The 23,221-nt window shown below is 40.9% G+C and overlaps 1 protein-coding gene across 4 annotated transcripts in view; it reads left to right on the top strand.

The window, feature by feature from the left end:
• casz1 (castor zinc finger 1) overlaps positions 1 to 23,221 on the top strand; it is a 172,238-nt gene that overhangs the window by 78,171 nt on the left and 70,846 nt on the right. For 3 of the 4 annotated variants that reach the window (XM_086214523.1, XM_086214521.1, XM_086214522.1), the window contains one exon: positions 4,924 to 4,971. Coding sequence is in view for 1 of the 4 variants with exons in the window: in XM_086214520.1 (XP_086070646.1) it covers positions 21,514 to 21,562 (49 nt within the window). In the remaining 3 variants the exon portion in view is untranslated. Of the gene's footprint in view, positions 1 to 4,923; positions 4,972 to 21,123; positions 21,563 to 23,221 lie in introns of those variants that run through there. The other variant, XM_086214520.1, reaches the window with a different exon arrangement.

Here is a 23,221-nt window from a genome sequence, read left to right as displayed (position 1 = left end):
TTTGGTGTCGTGCTGAGCAGCTGAGCCAGTCTCCCTCTGTTTCAAATGATCTGTCACTTAGGTCAACTGGAGGAATAAAACGTCTGATGCAAAGAATATTGATCCCGTATCACACATGAACCACAATAGTACAAGTATAATTTTTCTGACACTTGTGGCAGTAACCTAATGCAGAAGGCATTCTTGATAATCCATCTGAACCCTATAGAGTGAACATGTTGAGAGAATACACTGTCATTTGTAGCAGCTGTGTTATAAATCCAAAAGGAAGTGTTTACTTACATTTGTAATGAAAGAAATAAGAGTTTGTAGATGCCTCATGACCAAAATGCTCTCACTGATAACTTTGGTAATTAAGTATCTTATCGTTTGATGTAACTTACCTATCAAATCCCCAAACTTTTGCCATCATTATTGTAATAACCATTGTTGTTTGGTGTCATGCTCGGCGTGACCCTTCCTTTGTGGCTGTAATGATATTTTCCCTTTTTCTGTGCGCTATTACCGAGGGAACCTGTCTGATTGGGCTGTCCGCAAGCCCCTTTCTTATGTGTGTCACTTTTTGTGTTCTTCAACATGGTTTCGCTAAAAAGTCTTTTTTAATCAATCAAAAAGGAGGCAGAAAATAGGCTTTGTTATGGCTAGGCCTGGGGTCGTGTGATGCCTGCTCTGCCTGGTGACAGGTCTTCAAAAGGGATAAATAGGAATATTTTGGGGGGAAAACGGGGGTTTCCATGGCACCGGCACTTGTTGCACATGGATCACCATTCTTTGGTTCTGCATGAGATTGAGGTTTCAAAGGGCTGGACAACAAAAATTAGGCGAGGAGGGGACAGCGGGACTTTGGAGGTAGCTGCCCTCAAACCCCCGACTCTGTCCTCTCCTGGGGGACGGAGAGAATGGGAGCCAGAAGTGACAACACAAAAAGGGGCCTACTAGGTGCTGTCAAATATGCATGAGTAAATGGTCAGTTTCCCATTCTGTAGCGTTCAAACCTCAGAGTGAAACGCAGACTAGAAGACATAAAGCACGGACCTATTCAGTGTATTCTTGTTGTGGCTTCCACTTCATCTAATTAGAGGTTGTTTGATGTAGAATGAGGTCACGTAAACTTGTACGTTTCTGAGTTTATGTGTGGGAAATGAAACCAGGAAATGTAGACAATACTTTGGCTGTCATTACAGCAGCAAGGGTTATTATTTTAGACGCAGCTGAGGGCTTGTTTATGTGTGCTGTGTCTAAACTTGTAATAATTTAGACACGGCAATGTGATGGATCAGCCTGTGTTAAAAATAACTGAACGTTATGCAGGGTTAGTGTGCATTGGAAAAAAAACGTTTTTTTGAGGCCAGAAAAATGGTCATTTCAACTCGTGTAGTTGAAAACTGCAAGTATTATTAAAATGGGTGTAACATTTCAAGGGAATATGGCCTAGGGTTTTTCCTATCACAAAAAAGTAAGAAAACCTCCAACCAGTATGCACTGGGCCATTTCCAGGCTACCGTATCATTTAGGTGCGAGCGACAATATTTTCCCCATGCTCTGTTTCACTCGGCTGACTTTGATGGTAAAATGATTGGCAGTTGTTTTGATTTTGGTGAGAAGCGGTTGCCCTTATCATGATCTTTCTGTCTGTTGAGACAGGCGCTCAAGAAATGTGAAGTAAAATTTGTACTTCAAATCGGTGGCAAACGAGCTCAGCATGATGACAACAGGGAGGAAAGTTAAATATTGGCCATTTGCATATACTTTATATACAGTAAAGATAAAGGGGTTGGAGGACGGCACACACCTTAGAGGTGAACAAGTTGGCACTTAAAATTCCACCCTCCAAATCAATAGGGGCACCATTGTAAAGTTTGTTTGTAGTATAATAATACTACTATAGTTTGTAGTACATGTAAGACATAAGAAACATGAAAATGAAAACACCCTGAACCTGATTCTGGGATGAAACTCTTAATTTACCAGTCAATTTATATCCCAGTACTGGAATGTAAAACATGACACAGAATGATTTTAAGTTGTCTGATCACACCTTTTAAGTCTAGAACACTCAAAAAAACAAAAAAAAATCAAGTTTTTTTCCCCCCCTCATTCAAGCTAACTTGAATGAGTTAGCTGGTGGCTGAACAGGAAGTTAGCCTGCATAGGAAGTGAAGGAGGCCTCGCCTTTGACGCTCTATCCAGTTCTCTTTATACATCCGTGTCACACACGTACTCAGTGTCTCCGCCTGAGATACACGGTGGCATCATGAGAAGAGACTAACCACCTCCTGCTAGTCTAGATGAGAATTAAAAATGATCTTTAAGCACATTTGTTATGTAAAGATTTTTATGCGCGCAGTCATATATTTTGGACAGTGGCTTTTCAAAGATTTCTTCAAAGTGATTACATTGTACTGCACCTTCAATTTGGCATTCTTCATCTTTGGGAAATGGCATTGTGGGGTCAAGGTTTTTGCGTGTCAGGAGTCCTTTAAGCAATTTGCAATAATTTCCATAGCATCATCATTGCCACCCTCAATAACAAACAAGGTTACACACACACATGCAATGCTGTCAACACACACAATCAGACCTGTACATCTTTCAGTGTTGGAGGGCTTTGGGCTGTTTTAGTTAAAAGTTCCAGTTACATTCAGTATTTAGTGAGAGGTACTGATCAACATTTAAGAATTTAAGCCTAAAGAAATAAAGGTTTGCCTATGGCTGTCATGCTTTGGTGTAAACTTATAATGTTAAAATTGTAAAACTACAGGGGTGGGTGTAGTTGCATGTCATGAGAACTTCTGTAAATGTATTTATTTTGTTCTTTGAGGTTCTCAACAATGTGCTGTCAGTCTGTTTAAAAGGTTAAGGCAGTTGGGATATGTTGCTTGATGGGATTTTATCATGCCAGGCATGCTCTGTTTCCTGATGAATATATTAAAATTATTACTGTGCAAACAGAGTTTCTAATTACTGACCTGCTTGCCATTGTACTCTGCGTTCTGTATGCCCCCCCTTCCTCTCCATGCCTTGTTTATTTATCTGCACCAGTGAATACAGAATAGTCTATGCAATGTCATTTCCATCCACATGAAAATGATTTTGAAAATGCCAATCTTGCCTATTATACAGTGTAATTACTTGTCTGCTTTTTGATTTTATCATATCTTCAGCCAGTAGGAAGATACTTGGCAAGGCTAAACATCTTAGCAGAGCTTGTCAGCTGATGAAAAAATACCCCATTTCACAGGAGAAAGCGCTATCTGCCGCGTGTACAAAGTCGATGACCATAGTTTATTGAGGGATTTACTGGGTACGTGTGAGATTGAGATTCAGGCCAATTGAACGTATATGCTGTCGTGTCATACCTGAATACATAAGAGTTACTTAGTGAACCGAATTTTGGGGAAACAATTAATTATAAGCCACCAGCTCTGGAGATAACAATGGGTCTTTGAGATTCTCAATGGAAAACATTTTTCAGATAGATGCTCAACATCATTTTGAAGAAGAAGGAATGTAAAATATGGTGAGAGAGCCACCTTGATGCATTCTTATGTTATGAACATGCCTCATACATGCCTGTTGTTTTCACTTAGCAGGTTTTTCAACTTTCCTTGCCAAAAAATGTTATTTTTCAAGTTCATTTCTATCGTCCCAGCTGTACATCTCATACCATGCAACTATTTGAAACCCTTTGAAAAGGTGCATATGTATTTATGTTTGGGTGTGTGTGTGTGTGTGTGTGTGTGTGTGTGTGTATGCGTCGGTGCGTAGTGGGAAAGTGTCACCCATTTACGTGAGCATCTGCACTACATCATGGAAAAGGGCAATCCTGTTGTTTACTTGTCTGTCTGCAATGTTGCACAGGGGGTTGATCAGGGGAGTTGATAGGAGCTGCAATTTAAAAAGAGGACACTGCAGCTCTGAACAAAAACAATTAAAGGAAAATGAAAGACGTCCCCCAAGGGTTAAAAATAGAAAATTATCAACATGCATGCTGGAATCCACTACGCCCCACACCACCACCCCCCCCATGCACAAGCACCCCCCACCCCACACCATCCTCCTCAAACTTACTGGGCCTGCATTGTTATGTATGATCAGATCTGCCAGTTCTTCCTCTAAGCTCCTTGTCACATTTTGACTTAATGAAGTGCAACTTAGAAGGGAATTGGGTTCATCATGCTAGTCGCACGATGCTCCCTTGTTGTAGCAAACAGGAGTGGCATGGGACCGAAGCGCTACAGCGCGAGTCGTTATCATTCCGGTCAGTCTGTTTAACACAAAATTAAACAAAGAACTAATTAGTGCCTCATGAATTAATAACTGCACTGTTGCCGAGAAGAAGTTAGGTTGCTGAGGGGAGATATAAAATAAGTAGGAAGATCAGGTTAGAATTATTATTACTTTTTCGGGGATGCATGGGCTCTCAAGGTTAGGAAAGTTTTGAGAGGATTTAAGAGTGACTCAACTGGCTCTGCGGAAGTCAGTTTCTGTGCACTGTGTCCAGGTTAATGGGTGTCAGTGAAAACTCTGCACCTTTTCTTTCTTGCATATATGCAATACCCTTGTCAGGTAATGTTTGCCACAGAAAAGTGGCTTATTATTTCTTCTGAAAAACTGAGTTTTCTGTTCAGTGAAGCTGCTCTTGATGATCAGTGGTCTCCCGGCTTTCTCTCACTCAGTCCCCTTTGCTCAAGATCCGGAATGGGCTCAGATGATGTGTACTTGTATAAAAACCTGAGGAGGTGAACAAAAGTACAAATTTTCCCTTTTTCATCATCTCGAAGCTCACTGCATTCCCACAACCACCGTAGGTTATATGACTTGGGTAAATGTATGGATTTCTCTCCAACATATTTGTGCATGTATATGTTGAAATAATCAGCGTCTGGGTCTTTAATGTTTCTTCTTTGCTCTCCTTTTCAGATGAAGTGAACCCTTGTATGGAGTGACTCCCCAGGAAGAGAGAACGAGGTAGGACAAATCCCCAACATGACTGATTACTGTCCCCACCATCTCCCCTGTTCATATCTACAACAATATCAGGCATCTTCATTAATCCCCATGGATCAATGTGTCTGGGGGTTGTAAAAATTGACAAATGACTTATTAGAATCCCACCGTTTTATTTTCCAACTGATTAACTCACAGCAATGTCGTACACTATACAGGCACACTGATGTATCTGTTTTCCAAACAGGGCGCCTCTCTCTCTCTTTCTCTCTCTCTTTCTCTCTCTCTTTCTGTCTCTCTGTCTCTTTCTTTCTGTCTCTCTCTCTCTCTGTCTCTTTCTGTATCTCTCACTCTCTCGCTATGAAGTATCCATACAGTGTAAAATGCACGCATAACACAGTGCATTGGAAATACTGCCGGGCTGCAACAACTCCAGACTGCAAAAACAATAAGCTGCTTTCGACGTATAACAATTGCCATTTTATTAGTTTATTAACATAAACGGCTGCTGGGTCGTGCTTCAGCCGTGTCGCAGTTCGTATAATACAAAAATGCTACGATGAACACTAAACAAACAACCTACTGGATAAGCAAGAATGTGAAATAATAGATGCATTACACTTGCAGTAGTATTTCAAATGTTATCATGTGCCAGCATGTATGCAGCATTATTGTTATCTAGGCACCAGTGTTCTGTTAATTATAACTTGATGTTCTTTTATGCATGCTTTATGTCTGGATATTGTTGTGGCAACATCCCACATTGTCATCTTGACAAAATGATATAATTTTTCCACTATATGGCATTTATTACTGTTACAGACATTAGACACAGACATCTAAGTACAGATGACATCCACCAAATTAACAAGAGTATAAAACCCTTTGTTGCTGATAAAAAATCTGCCTCTGTACAATTTGACTCTCGAGAGGATGCTAATGACTTGTGACTTGAAGAAACTGGGTTGCTTTTTTTCTCTCTCCCTGAGATGAAACCTTCTGTGCTAATGATGTTAGCTGGTATGAGCACAATGCTGATGTGGGAGTCTGTCATGAGGATGCATACAACAGCCCTTGCCCCTGGCCTCTTAGTCAAGAGGGATCTAAACATTCAGTCGTGACATCGTGGGCTGCCTCATGTCAAACCAGAGACCCTCGCTATCACTGAGGGGTGGCATGGCTGTGAATTGAGGCGGAGGGCTGCACCGCGCTCCTTTGTTTCTGATGGTGTCACTCACACCAGAGAGAAGACACACTCCTTGCATCAATCAGAGCCTCTGATACATGCCCAGTGTACCGGCCTACAACATGATGACGACACTACGTGTTAAAAAAAAATCTGCCACATTTCCCCTCATATGTTTTATATCCTACATTTCTGCTGTGTATTTGAAGTAGAAATCTTTTCTGACCTCATTGTGTAGCTGCACATATGGAAATGTTTGATTAGGCTGCTTTAGAAGTCCCAGGCAAGTCCACTGTTGTGTCTACCATATATCTGAGCTAAAGTATACCCCTGTCTAACCACAAAACAACAACACAACAGACTACAGTCAGTTTAATTGGCCTATGATATATGTTAATGCAACTTATGAAGGCCCAACTGGCTGAAACAGGACTAACATGACATCCTTCCTCTGCTTTTGGCTCCTGCAGTCTTGGGCTGGGGAACAATCCTAGAGCAGAGCCTCTCTCTTAGACAGTGGGAAGAAAATTAAACTGCCAGATTTGTTTTCATTGGTTCCAGGGACAATCTCAGGGGACTTCATGGCTTTTAATTGAACTCACTGAGCAGAAATTTGTAGCTCTGCTTACCAGCAATATGGTTTCTCCCTTTTTCTTCTCTTTGGTCTCAGGAAGATTGCCTATGATTGTTATGTAAAGTGATAATTCGCCAAACATTAGTGCAGAAATTGTTTTTGTAGTTGAGGGATGCATAAAGTATTTACTGTTAGCATTTCTTCGCTTTTTATATTGGTTTGATTGATTTCACTCAGTTTTGTTGCATTTTCAGGAAGTGTGTGTTGGATGCAAATGACTGTCTAATTAACAGAAGTTCATGCAGTCCTGGATAAAGGTAAATGAAGTCAGTTCACAGCGGGAAAGATGATTTGTCTCATTCAGACAAAGGAACAACTCATGAAACTCAATTTAGTATTATTGCATCGCTATGTAGCAGAATAACAAAAACGTGAAACCACCTTCTCTTTCCCCCACTTTTTTCTCTCACTTTTTGTCCTTTAAATTTTTTCCAGTGTGTCAAAACAAGCAACGGCTACATGGATACGGCAGCCCTGTGTAAATATTTATGATGTAACATCTCCATGTGAATAGACTTTCCTCCGAATCCATCCATCATTACGGGCATATCGTCAAAGCCCACCTCCCTGTGGTGGCTAAGGGCCTTAGGAAGCTTAGACAGGAGCAGCGTGTCCCCCTCTCATTCAAAGTATTTGTTTTTCTTTTGACTGGGGGCAGCCCAGCTGTGAGGGCATTTCATGTGTCAGCCCCTCCGTTTTCATTCAGGGTTGACTTCAAAGCCCATTTTGGTCCATTGTTTCTGTGACGCGGCTGCTGGACCCGAAAATGCCCAAACAGAGAAATGTGATGTAGGTCAAATTATAGCACTTTCACCCATGAAAAAGTGAAATTCTTACAGCCAACACCTAAAGCCCTGGTTACCACATAACCCTTGCTTTTGTGCTTTATTTTTTCCGATTAGAGCTGAAAGAAAGCTGGTTCAGACTGCTTTGAAACCTTTCTTTTACTGTTGTTTAAAATTCACAACATTTCGCTCCAGAACAAACTGTCAAATAGTTGCTGAAGAAGTGTGAATGAGACTTGAGGACAGATACAGAGCATCTACTAGTGCCTGAGCATGCACAATCCTCCCACTTGTTTTGAAATGTGAAACATGTCTTCATTTGATAGGAAGAAAGTGGGATGACAGATTTGCTGTATTCTTATGGGCTCGTCAGTCTTCAAGAATGTGAAGGTGCAGTAGATTTATGAGGTTGTGTATTTGCAGAAGTAGGTAAGTCTACTGCCTTACCTAAGTGGATTACAAGGTTTTAAGCTTTTCTCCTTGCACAACTTATCTGCAGAAAATAGGCGTTGCAGACGTTGGCTAAATATCGCCACCCAGACTCTTCATGGCATTATCATTAGCCACGGAGGATTGTTGAAATGTAATTAATACATCACCATTTCCACAAGCCTGAAAAGGTGCTACGGATTATTACAGTGGTTGTGAAGCTCAGTAATCAACAGCAAATTTATCCATTTATCTGCAATGATGAGAGTCCTTTGTGTTGTACAGCATTATAGCATCTATCTAAATAACAAAAGAAATCTCTCCCATACACAGTTGTCATGCTATTAATATTCAGCCCAGCAGCGATGCACGTGGGAATGGACTGCTCAGACAAAACTTGCCTCAGAGGAGGGGAAAAGTCCACAGAACATCCTTCCATGTTCAAGCCTTTAGCACTGGACTCCTTTTATTTGGCTCAGGTAACAACAATATTGTACCTGTATTGTTCAATTACAACTGGTTGAGTGCTGAATGGAGCAATTCACTATATAATGGCTATTTTTTTTGCCGTCTTTGTTCACACACCTTTGCACTTTAGTGCGTTTCATTAAGTCGCTCTTGGACGATACGTGTTGAATAAATGCCATTTTTCTGTCGTTTCAAGTGCCTCTTTTCTCTCTGTGGATCCATTCAAGCTTTCAATACCTTTTCTCTCCCTCTCTTCTCCTGTCTCTTTTTTCCACGAGCAGGAGGGTTTTACTTTACTCCTTTGTCATCCTAATTGATTGCATTAACCTTTTGAGTATTGAATTTCCTGTGCATCACGCCGAGCACAATGTGGAATATTATCATAATCCTTCCAAGTAATGGACACAGGGCAATCAACAATGCTTTAGGAAAAGTACATCTTTGAAAGATGGAGCATCATATTATTTTCCGTCCAAAGACGGAGATAGGCCAAAATGGTGAGCTTTAAGAAACTTAGTCAATAACAGAAGTATGCTTTCTCAACTGGAAGTAAGAGGAGCTTCTTTGACTGTTGCTGTGTTGGAAATTGATGTTTGTCCCCTCTTGATGAAAATCCCTCACCTCTAAAACACAACCGCGTCACTGCGTCTCCATGACGATGTGATGTCAGGATAGTTGACCGTTTGCAAGCATCTGCTGCCTTATTCAGGAAATGTCAGTATTTTGCTTTTAATCCTTTTTTTAATTTTTTGAATATTTTTTGTTGTAATTGCTCATTGGTTTTGAATACATCATGCATTTATTGATCATATACAGCTGAACTGGGGAAGAAATTAAAAATGAATGTGGCAGAACTGGTAAATAAATCACCATTAATCTTCTGATTTTGGATGATTGTATGTTGTTTTCCTCTGGTTTGGTTAGAGGGAATGTCTGAGCATCATTTACTGCCTTACTGGCCCAGAATGATGTGAATGTAAATTTTGACAGGGACATAAATTTAATGAGTAAAAGTCCCCAAACCTCAAAACCACAGAAGATACACTGATGAAAACCATGCAGTAGTACAGCAGAAGTTAGCCCATTGGTCTATTGAGTTTAAATTATTGCAGAAGCAATTTTATTTAAATATGGTGATGGAGGAATAAAGTATTTTATGTTTCAGAACCAGTGTAATACTAATAACTGTCTTATAAAGGCTTAATGTCAGAAGGTTTTAGAGCTAGTGTCAATTACACTGATGAGCTTTGAGCTTGGGAATTAGATACAGCAGCTGAACGTGACAACTGTGAGAGTTTGGAGAGATATTAGTGGGCAACAACCTTTGCTGAACAATTTATATGTTTTATTATTCGGCCTGTTAAACATATTATATAGGGAAAGGCCATCGTATGTGATATAGTGTCATTGAAAAAATGAAATACTACAGGGAAACTTGTAGGGATGTTTGACATTGTCAATAGCTGTGATGGCGGGGATGGTGGTTTTTTTATATTATGGTAATAGTCGGTATTATGGTATAGTAATTGTTGTGTAAATTTAGAAAATGGTTCCAGATGGCAGTGCTGTAAGTGAGGCAGTACTTCTACTCTGTAGGGTACCGGGAATCATTCATACTGGTACTTCGGCCAGTACTGCCAGTACTCTATAACCTGCATTACAAAGGGCACTGATCATGATGTATGCTAAAGTGAGCTGCGCTACGCTAGGTGTTGAGGGAATTCCAGACACTCCAAAAATCTAGATTCTTAATTCTGCTGTCGTGACGTAATTGATTCCAAAGGCAGCAGCATCAACATCAGAAAGCTAGAAACGGCGCTAACGTTAGCTTGCTGCTCCCGTTTGTTGAGGCTGAAGATTTTCTGCTGTTGTCATTATCGCACTCACGTGTGGCCTTTTGGAACCGGTACAACTTTATTGACAGTAATGTTATTTATCATTAACGTTTGGTACAGTAGCTGCAGACCTACTCTAAAAGACACAATGCACATACTAAACAAATATAACAGTGCACACTCAGTTTATAATGTGTAATAATACGTTTCAGCATGTAATACACTCTTGCATGTATTGTATTAGGAATTATAAAAATTGATCGTCTAGAAATCGGTTCATTAAGGAAGGCTATATATTTCAGTAAATACACTTTTGCTGTTGAAATTCTGGAAAATATTCCTTAGATAAATGTAGAGTGTCATTGCTCAATTTGCTGTTACCAGACAATGGAAAAGTCGAAAATGTGAGTAAGTGGAATTAATCATTTATATGAGTCACATTTGATTACATTTTTATTTCGTTTGGGACTTCCATACAACATCTTATGTTGGTTTGGATAACCTCCTCCTGCCTTCTGTTGGTTCGTTCACTCTGTCTCCGTGTCTACATAACTACCTTGCCAGCCAGCTAGATTTTCACGATTAGGTAAGAGTATAGCTGTTGTACATATGGTTGTTTTCTACCATCTCAAGGTGTATTAGGCGGTGTGGTATGCGGCAGCACAGTTTGCTGGATATGTCAACCATGCATTGACAAGCTAAGATGCAGGTTTTTTTTTTTTTTAATTCACCTAAATCATCTACAGCCCACTTCAGAGGCCCAGATGTTGCATGTTGCTGCTATAAACCAAACCACCTCGTCGCTGCTTTTGTGACTTCCACAGACGCCGTGTGCTTCTGTGTAAACACTGGCATAAATGCATTAAAGTAATTGATTGTTGAAAAACAGACAAAATCTGTGATTGTTTCCCTGGCAACGGCAAGTATTATCTGGGTTGTGTAGATGAATTGAAGCAAAACACCCTGTAATTCATATCAACTCTATTATTTTTTCAGCTCAAAGAGGAAAAATCAATTGAAACAAGCTCTTATGCATGGATAGATGCTTGGTTTGATCAATACTATTTTCATAGGGACATTGCCTTTGAGTTTGATTGAGGCCAGGTTATACAAAGCTATCCAGTGGTGCTTGGATCTAATGTAGAAATGTTCATTGTCAGCCGAGCACAGTTAGGGTTTTTTATTTTTACGTTTGTCTTTTTATATCCAAATAGAGTCATTGGATTGACTAAGGATTGGGGGTAAAAAACAACAGAAAAATAGGTCAAGGTCAGTCAGCAATGCATCGTCTCATCCTGTCCATCCTTTGTATTCTATCAAGTGTCACTGGTATTCCACTGGGAACCTCTGTTCCCTCAGCATATGGAAATTAAAGGCCCTTAGTTCAATTATACAAGCCCATTGAGCCTCACAATATTGACATATTTCCGTATTCTGAAATGTCATAGTAACGATCAACCAGTTCACCAGAAAATGCTCTCATAGAGGCCGAGATCTGGGGGTTACATGCGTGATGATGTGGAGGCCAAATCTGTTGGACTCTTAGCTGTTTGCTCAGGATTACCTTCCTAAAGGTGCGTTTGATATGCGCACGAATCACATGATCACATATTCATGATGACTCGTGGTGTCACGAAAACTATGGGAAATCCTACTGAAAATGAGAAACCATCAACTCATGGGTCAGTTTGACTTTTTTCTACAGGATGCAGATGATGGCACCCATTGGCCTCCTTGCTAGCATGTCTGCCTTCCCATTGCGGCAGTGAATTTGCGTCCAGATGGGGACGATGCTCACGCTCTGTATGTTAAACTAGCATGTTGGCTGATTTTGCTATTGTTTTACAAGTGAAGTTGATACAAAATACAGTAGCAGATTATGTTGACGCGCCAACACTGTTTGACCACTCTTGGGAATGACATTAGTCTCTTTTGTGGTGCTGATTGGCTAATTGTTAGCCTCTACATTTGATAACTCTGAGTCAATGGACTCAAAGTTTCTGCTCCAGCACTCAGTTGCACTTTGCAAAGGTCACCAGTGATTAGCCATGCAATACAGCGTGTATATGACCTGCCAACAATAGTAATATTTCTCGCACAAAAGGAAATTAGGCGTGTTTATATCAACTGGTTTAGAGTAAATAAATGGCTACACAATGTGTGTTTTTGTCAAAAGATGGCGGTAGAGGCAATGCTATTTATGGCTGTACTAAGCCAAAAAGGAGAAGAGTTTATCTCAGTTGTCTTATCAGGACAAATAGAGCAAGATTGTGAGGAATTACTGTCAGTTATGGAGTTGTAGTTGTTCCTTCATGCTGGCTAGTATCAGCCATGTCGCACGCTGTTTGGAAGCGAAGACAAAGTTTGGAATATTTCGGAACACCCAGGCAGCAGAGACATCTGGTCAGTTAGTTAAAGATTACGCTGTATCAAAGCACATTCGTCAAAGGTATCTCCACCTCCAGTTTTATACTTTCAGTGTTTTTCAAAAAAACAACATCAAAACTTTTTTGCGGTGTACACATGTCCGTCAACTGGTTCCGATGCGATACTTCAACATGCAGGTGTAGATTGATTTACAAGTGTCTGCTTCAACACTAAAGGGAACTGATCTCAGTTTGGTTCGCTTGCAAAAACGTAAGAATAGTTTTCTTCTCCTATGGCTGCCTTTGCTGGTGTTTAAATTCGCAGCCTTCCTCTGCTGAGCAACAGATACAGAATCTTAATTGATCTAATCTGGTTACGGCTTGCTATTTTCCACAGTAACATTAGAAATCTCCTGTCCTCCCCCTCTTGGTCTCTCTCCCTTCACCTCCCTCACTCTCTACCCCCCATCTGCCCTGACCTACATGGTAGTCACATGGCCCCGGCTCCCTGGCTTGGCATTTTATGGAAAATCTGCAGGAGATAAAGCCACAGGGTTTAAAGTGTTATCCCTGCCTGTCCTTTGAGAAGGGCTAAACACTGAATGAGGTGTTATTGCATCAATGCTGTTGGACACACTCACACACACACACACACACACACACACACACACACACACACACACACACACACACACACACACACACACACACACAGGCAGCAAAGAGGATATCTTCCTACTCCTCTCTCTCTCTCTCTCTCTCTCTCTCTCTCTCTCTCTCTCTCAGTTTGATTGGATTTAGTAGAGTGTCACCACTGTGACTTTGGGGGATTTCTCTCTCCCTGTCACTGTCTTTTGCATGCTTGCTTGGGTTATTTACTTAACTTGTCCAGAAAATGGACTGTGATCTACAGCTTACAGCCAAAGCTAGGGAGAGAGACGAGTGCCACACAGGCACCTACGCCGTCCGCCTGCCTGCCCCGGCTTGCTTACTCCCTCGCTGGTGCTGAGGGCTTACTTTTGCACTGTGACCGAGTCCCCTTCACACTGTTGTCTGCCTGTAAATTTTCTGCTGCCCTTGCTATTCAGCCAATTACGGCAAAAGAGCTTTAGCGATTTTTTTCCCTCTCCCTCCTCTTCCTCCCGGTGTATATTTATATATTTATTTTGCAAGCTAATGACAAGCGTCGCTGAAGGTTAAAAAAATGCTGAATTTCATGGAGCGTATAACGTCAACTTTTTTCTACAGCAGGTCTAATCAATAGAAGTAAGCGTTGTCTTGTGTGGAACAAATACACATACTGGAGACCAATATAGTTCCTTGAATGTTGTTACTCAATTTTATAATATTTCTTACATTTATTATCATGTAAATTTAGTCAGAGTATTGAAATACCCCCATTCTATTTGTAACCCTTTAGTCCTCAATAGATGTACAAGAGTTCTCAAGCTGTGTGTTAAATATTAGGGATGTGTCACAATTTACTGATGTGCTTTTATCTTCATATAGATGCATGTATGATATCTACATTTTATATAAACTGAAAAACGTGTGAACTTTGCGAATTTAAAAAAAAAATATTCAAAAAGATTTGGAGAAGCCACAGACACAGAGGCTTTGATACTGATGTGAATACCGACTTGCAGAAAGAGAGATGCAGATGTTACTGAACAAAACGAGCAGATTCCAACACAACTATCGGCAGTGGGGTTGCTGCTGGTCCTATGAAACGTGTGGAAAACCACAAATGCATCCTGGGCCACGAGGGGTTCACTCCTGTCTGCAGGGTCGAATATTATCACCTATTTATTGTTGGTCCAAGCAGCACAAGGAACAAGGACACTGAGGAATCACAAAATTCATGGTACCCCAGAAGTGTTTGTCGTAGTTTAAAGTCATCATGGTGCCATTCTAGATACATACTGACAGTTCTATGAGGACGTAGCACCCGCCCCCACTGCACGTGTGTGTGTAAGTGTGTGTGTAAGCGTGAACTTTTACCAATAACCCACTTGGTGGAGATTAATCTACCAAAGGCAAGGCTAACCTGTCCTTCCTGTCAGTTGTTGGACTGAAGGTCAAGATAACGTTCATTTTATAGGCTGATATAAAAGTTCATATAACCCTGATAAATGAGCAATTATTCTGTTTGTCCACATTTCTTTCACTCTGCGCAAGGCTGATGTTGCCTACATTCAGGAGGGTTGTTCTAATAATCCTGAAGTAAAAAAAACCCAAACAAATTCACAAATAAATGACTGTCAGTCGTCCCCCACCGTGGTCTCACGTGGTTCACCAGGTCATTTGCCAATTCTGAGTAATTGCTTCTGCTTCTTTGTCCTTTTCATGTATGTTGAAAGTAGCAGAGAAGACTTTGAAATGTTTTAGAAAGCCAGCTCATGGTGGAGAAACCTCAGACCTTTTGACTTGACTTGTGTCTCCTGGAAACACGACATTTGGCAAGTGGTCCCTCATTTTTCCCCCTGCAGAAGTAGTGAACCTTGACTGACAATGGAAGAAGGAGTCTACCGTGGAAAAAAAGGGGAATATACACGCTAATTTTGCTATGTGTGCTAATTGTAGTGTAAAAATTGATTTTTTTATGGGCTGTTTACTTCACATTCTTGTTGAAGCTCAGACGTGATTCTATATTTGCTTGACCCGATGTCTGCGAGGCTACAGCATGACTATCAATACGATGTCAAATGTAATGCAGAGCCACAAAGCACTTGAGGAATGCATCCAAAGTGCTTTGACATGTTGCATTCTGGTGCTAAAATGACCAGAGCAAATATCTTCCCAAAATATTGGATGCGATAAGGCAGCCGAGACAGCTTCGCAGCACTGTGGTGATTGGTTGAAGTCACACTTAAGCTACACAATAGTCCCACTGCAACCAAAATAAGAACATCACACATTTTATTGTTCTGTCTTTCATAAAAACAAAACCAAAAGTTACACAAGTGATAATTGTGTGTAAAAGAAATGACACCACAAAATACATAGTGTTCCAAAACAAGAGAGCAGATGAATAAAGGGCTCTTTCCACCAGTGTGAAATCAGCCACGCCTAGGAGTGGGAACGGAAAGCAAAACTGCTTAATGTGACAAAATAAAGACAGAAACACTCCAAGGGAAAGTTAGAATTAGGATCCTGAAAGATTTATGCCTCCATTTTATTTATAATTTGTTTTCTTTTCCTTATTGGAATTGAGTTGCAACTGAATATTTGATGAACACAGCCTAGAAGTAAGGATGTTATGTCAGCAAGGAAACAAAAAAGTAAAGAGAAACAACCAAGAAATGTATTTTGCAAAGTTTGCGCTTTGGAATAAACTAATGCGGCTCTGCTTTCACAAGTGGCTTGTTAATTGAATGTGGGGGGAGTTCACTATCTGCAGGTTGTGCTGAGCCCTAGCGAGGCTGGGGTGCGTCTCTCCGTATGCACTGCACTGAGTGCTGGGTACTCTCCGTGCACAGAACACCATCTGCATTTTGCTGTTAACGCGCCTTCACATCCAAGGGAAGGGAGGATTAGGAGAAAATCCCCCGGTTTTTTTTCAACCAGTTGACAAATATCAGATTTGTCTCTAAAAAATTAGCTCCATCTATATCTTCCACCATATGACACACATAAAAGATTATCTCTAATACCCAGCCAGCTTGGGCGTGGAAAAAGCAGATTAAAGTTTCAGTTTGGTCATATTTACCCAAGCACTTCAAGTATGGGACTGCCTGGATTACACAGTAGACAGACCTCTCCACAAAGTGTCCTCCCCCCGCATGTTGTACATCAAACCCCCCCCCCCCCCCCCCCAGCCTTTACCTTCCAGAAACAAGATGTCCGCCTTGAAACAATTAGACATCGTGCTTAAATGATTCATCATTTCACAGTCAGTCTTTCTCTTCTACGTGTCCTTTAAACAGTCCGAGTGAGCTGCCAACGGGTGAATAAAAGCAGCAGGTGCCTTTTCAGATGGAGCTTTGTAGTCTGCAGAGGGTGCTGAGCTGTTATTTTACTGGTCCACTGGTGAGGACCAGGGGGTGGCTGGGAAATGGACCTGGTGACTGACCTTAGGTCCCAGAGCTGTCCTATTAGCAGCACTTAAGAGTTGCCTGCGCTAATCCCAGGCGTTACTTGCACCTGCATCTCAGGAGATGCTGACCTGGAATACAACAATACAGCACTCATCCCCAGTCACCTTAAGAAAGCAGAAACATTCTCGACTGAAGAGTTAAAAACAAACTTGCTACACAAAGATAAACTCCTCTGACCCCCAGGGAGGTCATATGTGTTGGCTGTGACAGATTGTGAGACTGGACACGCATGATTATGACCCATCAGCATGCATCAGAGGGATTTAAACATACGAGTAAGATGTTCCTTAAGCCTCTGCTAAGTCAGTATGTTCCTCCTGACCATTTCATTATCAAATGCATAATCATTATCTGCCGAGGACAGAACTGAAGGCCTAAGGCCCTACCTGGTGTCCTGGATGTTGACTTCCTTGCTTCCACTCAAGACCACTGCCCCACCCAGAGGTTGCTTTATGAACACAGGAGCCCCATAAATGAAATTAAGGTGTCAATTAGTCAATTACAGCATAATAACTCTGAGGGCAGACATTTAGAGACAGAGAGAACCTCGGCTAAGTTCATTTCCTCCGGCCCAAGAGCCTAGCGCTTGGCACACGTCACTCCCCACCCAGACTCGCTGAATAAGGGCCCCAGTGCTCTCCCTAATGTTATTTCCCCTGGATATCTTTTTTGATCAACAATTTCCTTTCATGGGGTTGTTTTTCAGATGCAGGGGATGCACTTTTTCTCTACCCAATTTGGCTAGGGAGAATTTTATAATTTAGTAATTAAAATCTTTGTTAGGCTTTAGAAATTGCAGCTAATTGAATTTAATGGGAAGATGAATTTCAATTTTATTTGATTAGCAGGACCCCTGGCATAGGTATTTATGGAAAAAACTGTACAAAAATATGCTGTGTGGTCTAAGATGGCATAATAGAATTACACATAATCGGATTTCACTGTCATGAATTTCACTCTAATTTCTCTATAATTTTCCATTAGATAGCTGGTTTACAAATATTTGCTCATCTGCGATGGGAAAGGCTATCTGTCTAAAATGATTACGGAGCGAGCCTTCAGAAATATGTCCCTTTTTTTCCCCCTCCCTTTTAAAAACCAGATTGCGAGGGATCAAAATTAGGAAGATTGCATTATGGATGTCTGCATCCGGGAGAGCAATGGGGGAGATATGATGATTACGGCCGGGGGATGAAAGCAGTGTCAAGAAAAATATATGACTCAAAAACATAGGCCTCTTCTATCTACAGAATCTCTGCTCTCAGCACACTGCTGCCAAGTAACATACTATGTCATAATTCATGTAATATTATAAACACTGCACAAATAAAAGAAAGACATTGCAGAATGGTGACATACAAATAAAGCCTGTGCCTCATACAAACTCCATGTTAATTGCTTTCAAGTGTGTACCTATAATGAGATTTTGCTGCGATTTTCAGGGTCCATGTATGTAGATGTATATGCAGCAATTATACAAATCAAATGAGATTGTGAAGAATCATTGTCAGGAGTAATGCAAATGATGATCATCAAGAAGTGGGGTATTGCCATGATCATTGTACTGGCTGTACGTTTAATATTCTGCTCCTTCTCTGCTTAAAAATAAATATATAATGCAATATAAACAGACGTGAGAGGGAATAATATTCCACATCACAGGCAACCTCGAAGAACACAAGGGTGAACTCTCGTTGAATCCCACTTTAGAAGCTCCTGCTTCAGAATTAAGCTTTTACACATTCAATTTCCTGCCAATTTGACAACAACATGACAGTGAATATCCGGAATAAACTTCATCTATTGTCTGCTGAAAAGCACAAACTATTTTAATTTGTTGTGTTTAAAGTTAGTTGCAGTACAAGTGCCTCATGCTGCTGTCCCCCCCCCCTCCCTTCTTGCAATCCCCCCTCCCCCCCACCTGTACTCTCCACCAGTTAGGACAGACCTCCACTCTCCACCCCACGCCGACTCACACCCACTCCATCTCCTCCCACTCGCTCACTCACTCTTTGCCCCGAACAGCAAGAGGGGTTCAAAAACACAATCTGACTCTCGGCAAAGGTCAGATTTTTCACTCGGCATGTCTCTGGGCTTTGGGCACAAAAGCCACTGAATTCACATCTTTCAACTGGGCCCTAGCTTTTGTCCCGGGGAATGGAGGACTAGGAGTGGGCCCTGCACCAGACCAGCCCCTCCTGGAGTGCACTGTCAGGGGCAGCCAAACGTCTGGCCCGCCAGCCCTTTGACTGATGTACCCCTGCCATGTCACACGCATGACAGCGTGCACACACACTCACATGCATACACACTCCACCTTGCCCTCAACATTCTCCCACATGAACTATACAATACCCTCAGACCACATCAAACGAAAAGCCCCACAGCTTCCTTTGAAAAATAATGGTTTTGCCCCCAAAGATGGCAGCTCGAGGGCCAGAGGGCTGTAATGCCTGGACGACAAACCCTCCCTCCTGTGGACTTTGTTAGATGAATGTAATTCATCTTATAAACCAAAATTGCCCGCAGTTTCAAGTTATGATACTGTAAATGTTGTGATTTTGATAGATACACACCCAGACATGTTCACGACTTTCTCTAAGATGTCTGAAACTTTCATTCTAAGTTGCTAAAAATGTCATCCGAGACTTATGGTTTTTGTTTTTTTTTTTAAATGGAGATATACTCGCTGCAATCAAGAAGTGCATTTGAATCCACCTGTGAAAATGTGCTGAAAAAAACAAGTCAAAAAACTGTGGAAGCGCCTGATTTAAAAAGAAAAAAAGATAAGGGTAATAAATGTGCCGTGTGCACTGAAAACAGGGTTCACAAGTCGCATGATCATGAGACGTTTAGCTGTTCTGTAAGAGCAGAAGAAAACATCAGATCTGTGTCCTAATTAGCAACCAAACATTCCTCAAAATGAATGCTTGAAACTGTTTTTACCACGAAAAGTTTATTGATTACACCATCGATGATAACAACGTTTTTATTATTAGCCACAGTGATGACGCTTCATTGCTTTTGTACGATAATACCACATAAAATTACTGCTGTGGTCTGGGAATAATTAGCCCAAAGTTTGTTCAGTAATGATCCACCTGGGAGTCAGCACTCATCAGGTCTCACCAACCCACCCAACAAAACATGTTTGCTTGTATAACATGCGATTAGTGATCAAAATGTCAGATATTGGACAACAAACTTTACCCAACACAAATAAAACCCATTTAATCTTTTTTTTTTTTTTTTTTTATCATGTCTTGCAACAGCTGGAGTAGTTTAGCATCAGATAAAGGCTGGAACCCTTTGATAGAAACTCTTTTTCCTTCATGTGGGTTAGGAAGCAAGAGAAAAGGGTATTTTTTCCGATTATTAACCAGGATGAGTCATCATCATTTTAAAATCAGCCAAATCCTGTTTCATGCACGTACTTTGGACTTTCTTAACAGCACTCAGGAACTGAAGCCAGGACTGTGTATCATTGTATTCTGGTTCACAGCCATAAACGTGTTCATTTCCTCTTTTCTGTAATCTGTAAATGTTAGTAACGCGTAACCGTTTTCAAAATAAAACCACTGGTGGATCCCAAGACTAGGCGCTGAACTTTCAAAAATTTTGTTACTTTGTGTTAAATTCCACTTTCTTGACATTAAGCTGTTTACAGAATATGGGCTTTGTGTGCAAATGGGCCAGTGGCACTTTGCATGCCACTGCGGAAGAAACTGCCAGGCAAATAAGTGGTTTGTCTTATAAAGTATTCATTGTCACCTGGTAACGGCTGTCGTTTATCATTTCACCTGAAATTACAATGAAAACTGATAGCTTATCAAAGAGGGGAGAGGAGAAAGAGTGAGCTCGGAGAGGCAGAAAGTATATGACCAAGCACTGAAACACACAGGATCTCTTTTTCACTTTAAAATAAAAGTAATAAAAGTGTAATTTTGCGCACTTGATGATTCCGGGACGAGACATGTTTATTATTTGAAATGCACTTGATGTGACTACGTCCCTTAAATTCAACAATGTGCTTCCAATAAAATATCAAAATATCCTTTCAATTACTGGAGGTGAAATCACATTGTGTTTGATTTAAATGAAATCATCAAAAACTTGTGTGCAATAAAAACATTTTATTAGGGAGGAAAAAGATTGCACACATAGAAATATACTTGTAATCTTTTCCTCCCTAAAACCTTTTTTTTTTTTTTTTTTCATTGAAGTGCCTCATTTGAATAGAGGCAGCGCAGGCTCCACCCCAAGAGAGTTGAAAGGCTAGAAGACCACAAAGATGGAAAAGGCCAGCCCACTGAGGGAGGGAGAAAAAAACGGCTCCGGTTCCTCTGCCATAATTTCCTATCAGCCTATTCAGACAACATCACCAACAGCTTGGTCTCCGTGTGCGTGTGTGTGTGTGTGTGTGTGTGTGTGTGTATATGGAAGCAAAGCGGAGAGGGGCAGCGCACGAGAGGCACAGAGAGAGAGAGAGAGCGAGGGAAGGGAAGGGAAGGGAAGGGGGAGGCTCCATATTCTTTCACCTACCCCCCGTCAAACCACAGAAAGGAGGGGCCAGACCCTAAGCTGCCAATCAAATCTGCTCGTGGCAGCCGGCATTATCTCAGCAACAAACTATTGACAGATTACATGTCAAGGAGTTTAGTGCATGATTGAAGGAAGCCTTTTTTTATGTAGTTACTTTTCCGCTTTGTTCCCCCTCCACCGACCAACATTTGAATGACTTTCTAACAGAGTTGAGTAATATTATGAAAGTTACATGTCTGAGAGGATTTAACTTCGACTTCCCTGAATATGGTGAGTACTCTTCTTCTCCTTTAACTTTGGCAGATATGTTTTATTAGCTGACAGTTTAAGGTGTGTCTTTATCTCTGACTAAATATGCAGAGAGGGGAAGTTGTTTATGATTAAACTATGTGCCAGCGAGGACGTATACCCAAGTGTTGCGACACCCTTATTTATAGCTCCCTGACAGTGCCCAAAGGTGTCTGCTATATCGAATATGATTGCCCGTTTCTCCAGCACCCGACTCATGACGCTGTGTTGCATGCAGCTCACATGTGCAGAAAGTTCACAAAACCAGTTTCATTTTGTCTTGTCTTGAGTGTTTTTTTTTTTTTTTTCTGTTCTACGGCATGAGACCAGGAGAGCTCTGTGTCAGGTATTTTTCCTTTAATTACGTGTTTTTGGGTACTGTAGAAATACAGGTATCGTTTTATCCACAGAGGCACGGGCAATGCCATTAGGGTGCAATGAATGGCCTAAGGGTTTGTTGCCAAGGGGACAAAGCAAACAAACTGTTGTGTTGCTTATGTTGTCACACATGTAAATGGAGCCACAACCTTTTCAGGTACGTCAAAGTAGTGTAGTAACAGTGCACAGGTGTTTGTTGCAGTGATACAAAAACATGCTGATAAAATTAAACATATACGGGTGAGGTCAAATTACAGGTACAAATACTATGTACTTGTGTAGTATATTAAATAGAATTGGCTCTGTAGCACTAACGCACCTGTGGGGCAGCCTCTTTTTAAATATGTTAAACTTGACAAGTATCGACAGTCGTTTTGTTTGTGTGTGTGTGTGTGTGTGTGAGTGTGAGTGTTCGTGTGTATGTGTGTACTTTTAGGGATAAACTTGCCCTGTTGTAACTGGATTACACTTTTGTGTCACTCTACGCGCCACTTTACTTGTAGGAAGAGCTATAAGTAATAATAAGTTATATTCCACCGTCACAATGAGTTCTTTCGGTTTTGTGCGTACTGAACGTACGGTAGTGTTTCTGTTTGCGTGGACTGAGTGTGTTTTCCCCCTATACGTATGTGTGTGTGTGTGTGTGTGTGTGTGTGTGTGTGTGTATCAGTAGTCCCTGTACATTTCATTATTTGCATCATTCATAAAAATAACTCCTCTATTACTAACTTGTCACTTTTGAGACTCATGATACGTTTCCTTTGATCATTTTATTAAAAATAAAATTAAACAATGTTTTTTCTATATAGTTACACACACTGTGCAGGTAGTGTTGTATTTTCTTTGGCACAACAGCTTTTCAAATAATGAAACTGTTCAGTGAAATATTTCAAGGTAGAATTATTGTAATTTTATATTTAGAATGAAATACTGTAATTCAGAATTCGGGCTTGTAATTTTTAATTTGTCAGTAACGTAGTGTCTGTGGCACGTTTGAGTCCTCTTAGCTATCATTTGTTTGTTTTTCTTCTTCTTCCTGTCATATCTGGCTGGTCAGCGCTCATTAACGTGACGTGTCTTCTCAGCAGTGGCAGGATTAATGAAAATATAACAGGATTTAAAGATGCCTCATTTTAAATGTTAAACAGATATTGTCTCTGGTAGACCTATGTGACCACAGGCTTTCACAAACACATGCGGGACACAGCCATGAGGGCTCGGTTGGTACGTCTGGGTATTTAAGGTGTCCTCCATTAGAGTTTA

Source organism: Aulostomus chinensis, chromosome 9, assembly GCF_037954235.1.
Source record: "Aulostomus chinensis isolate RoL2024-O1b breed Wild chromosome 9, RoL_Achi_v1.0, whole genome shotgun sequence".
Taxonomy (NCBI): domain Eukaryota; kingdom Metazoa; phylum Chordata; class Actinopteri; order Syngnathiformes; family Aulostomidae; genus Aulostomus; species Aulostomus chinensis.
Note: the sequence above shows the minus strand (reverse complement) of the source record. Positions and strands in the feature narration are given on the sequence as shown.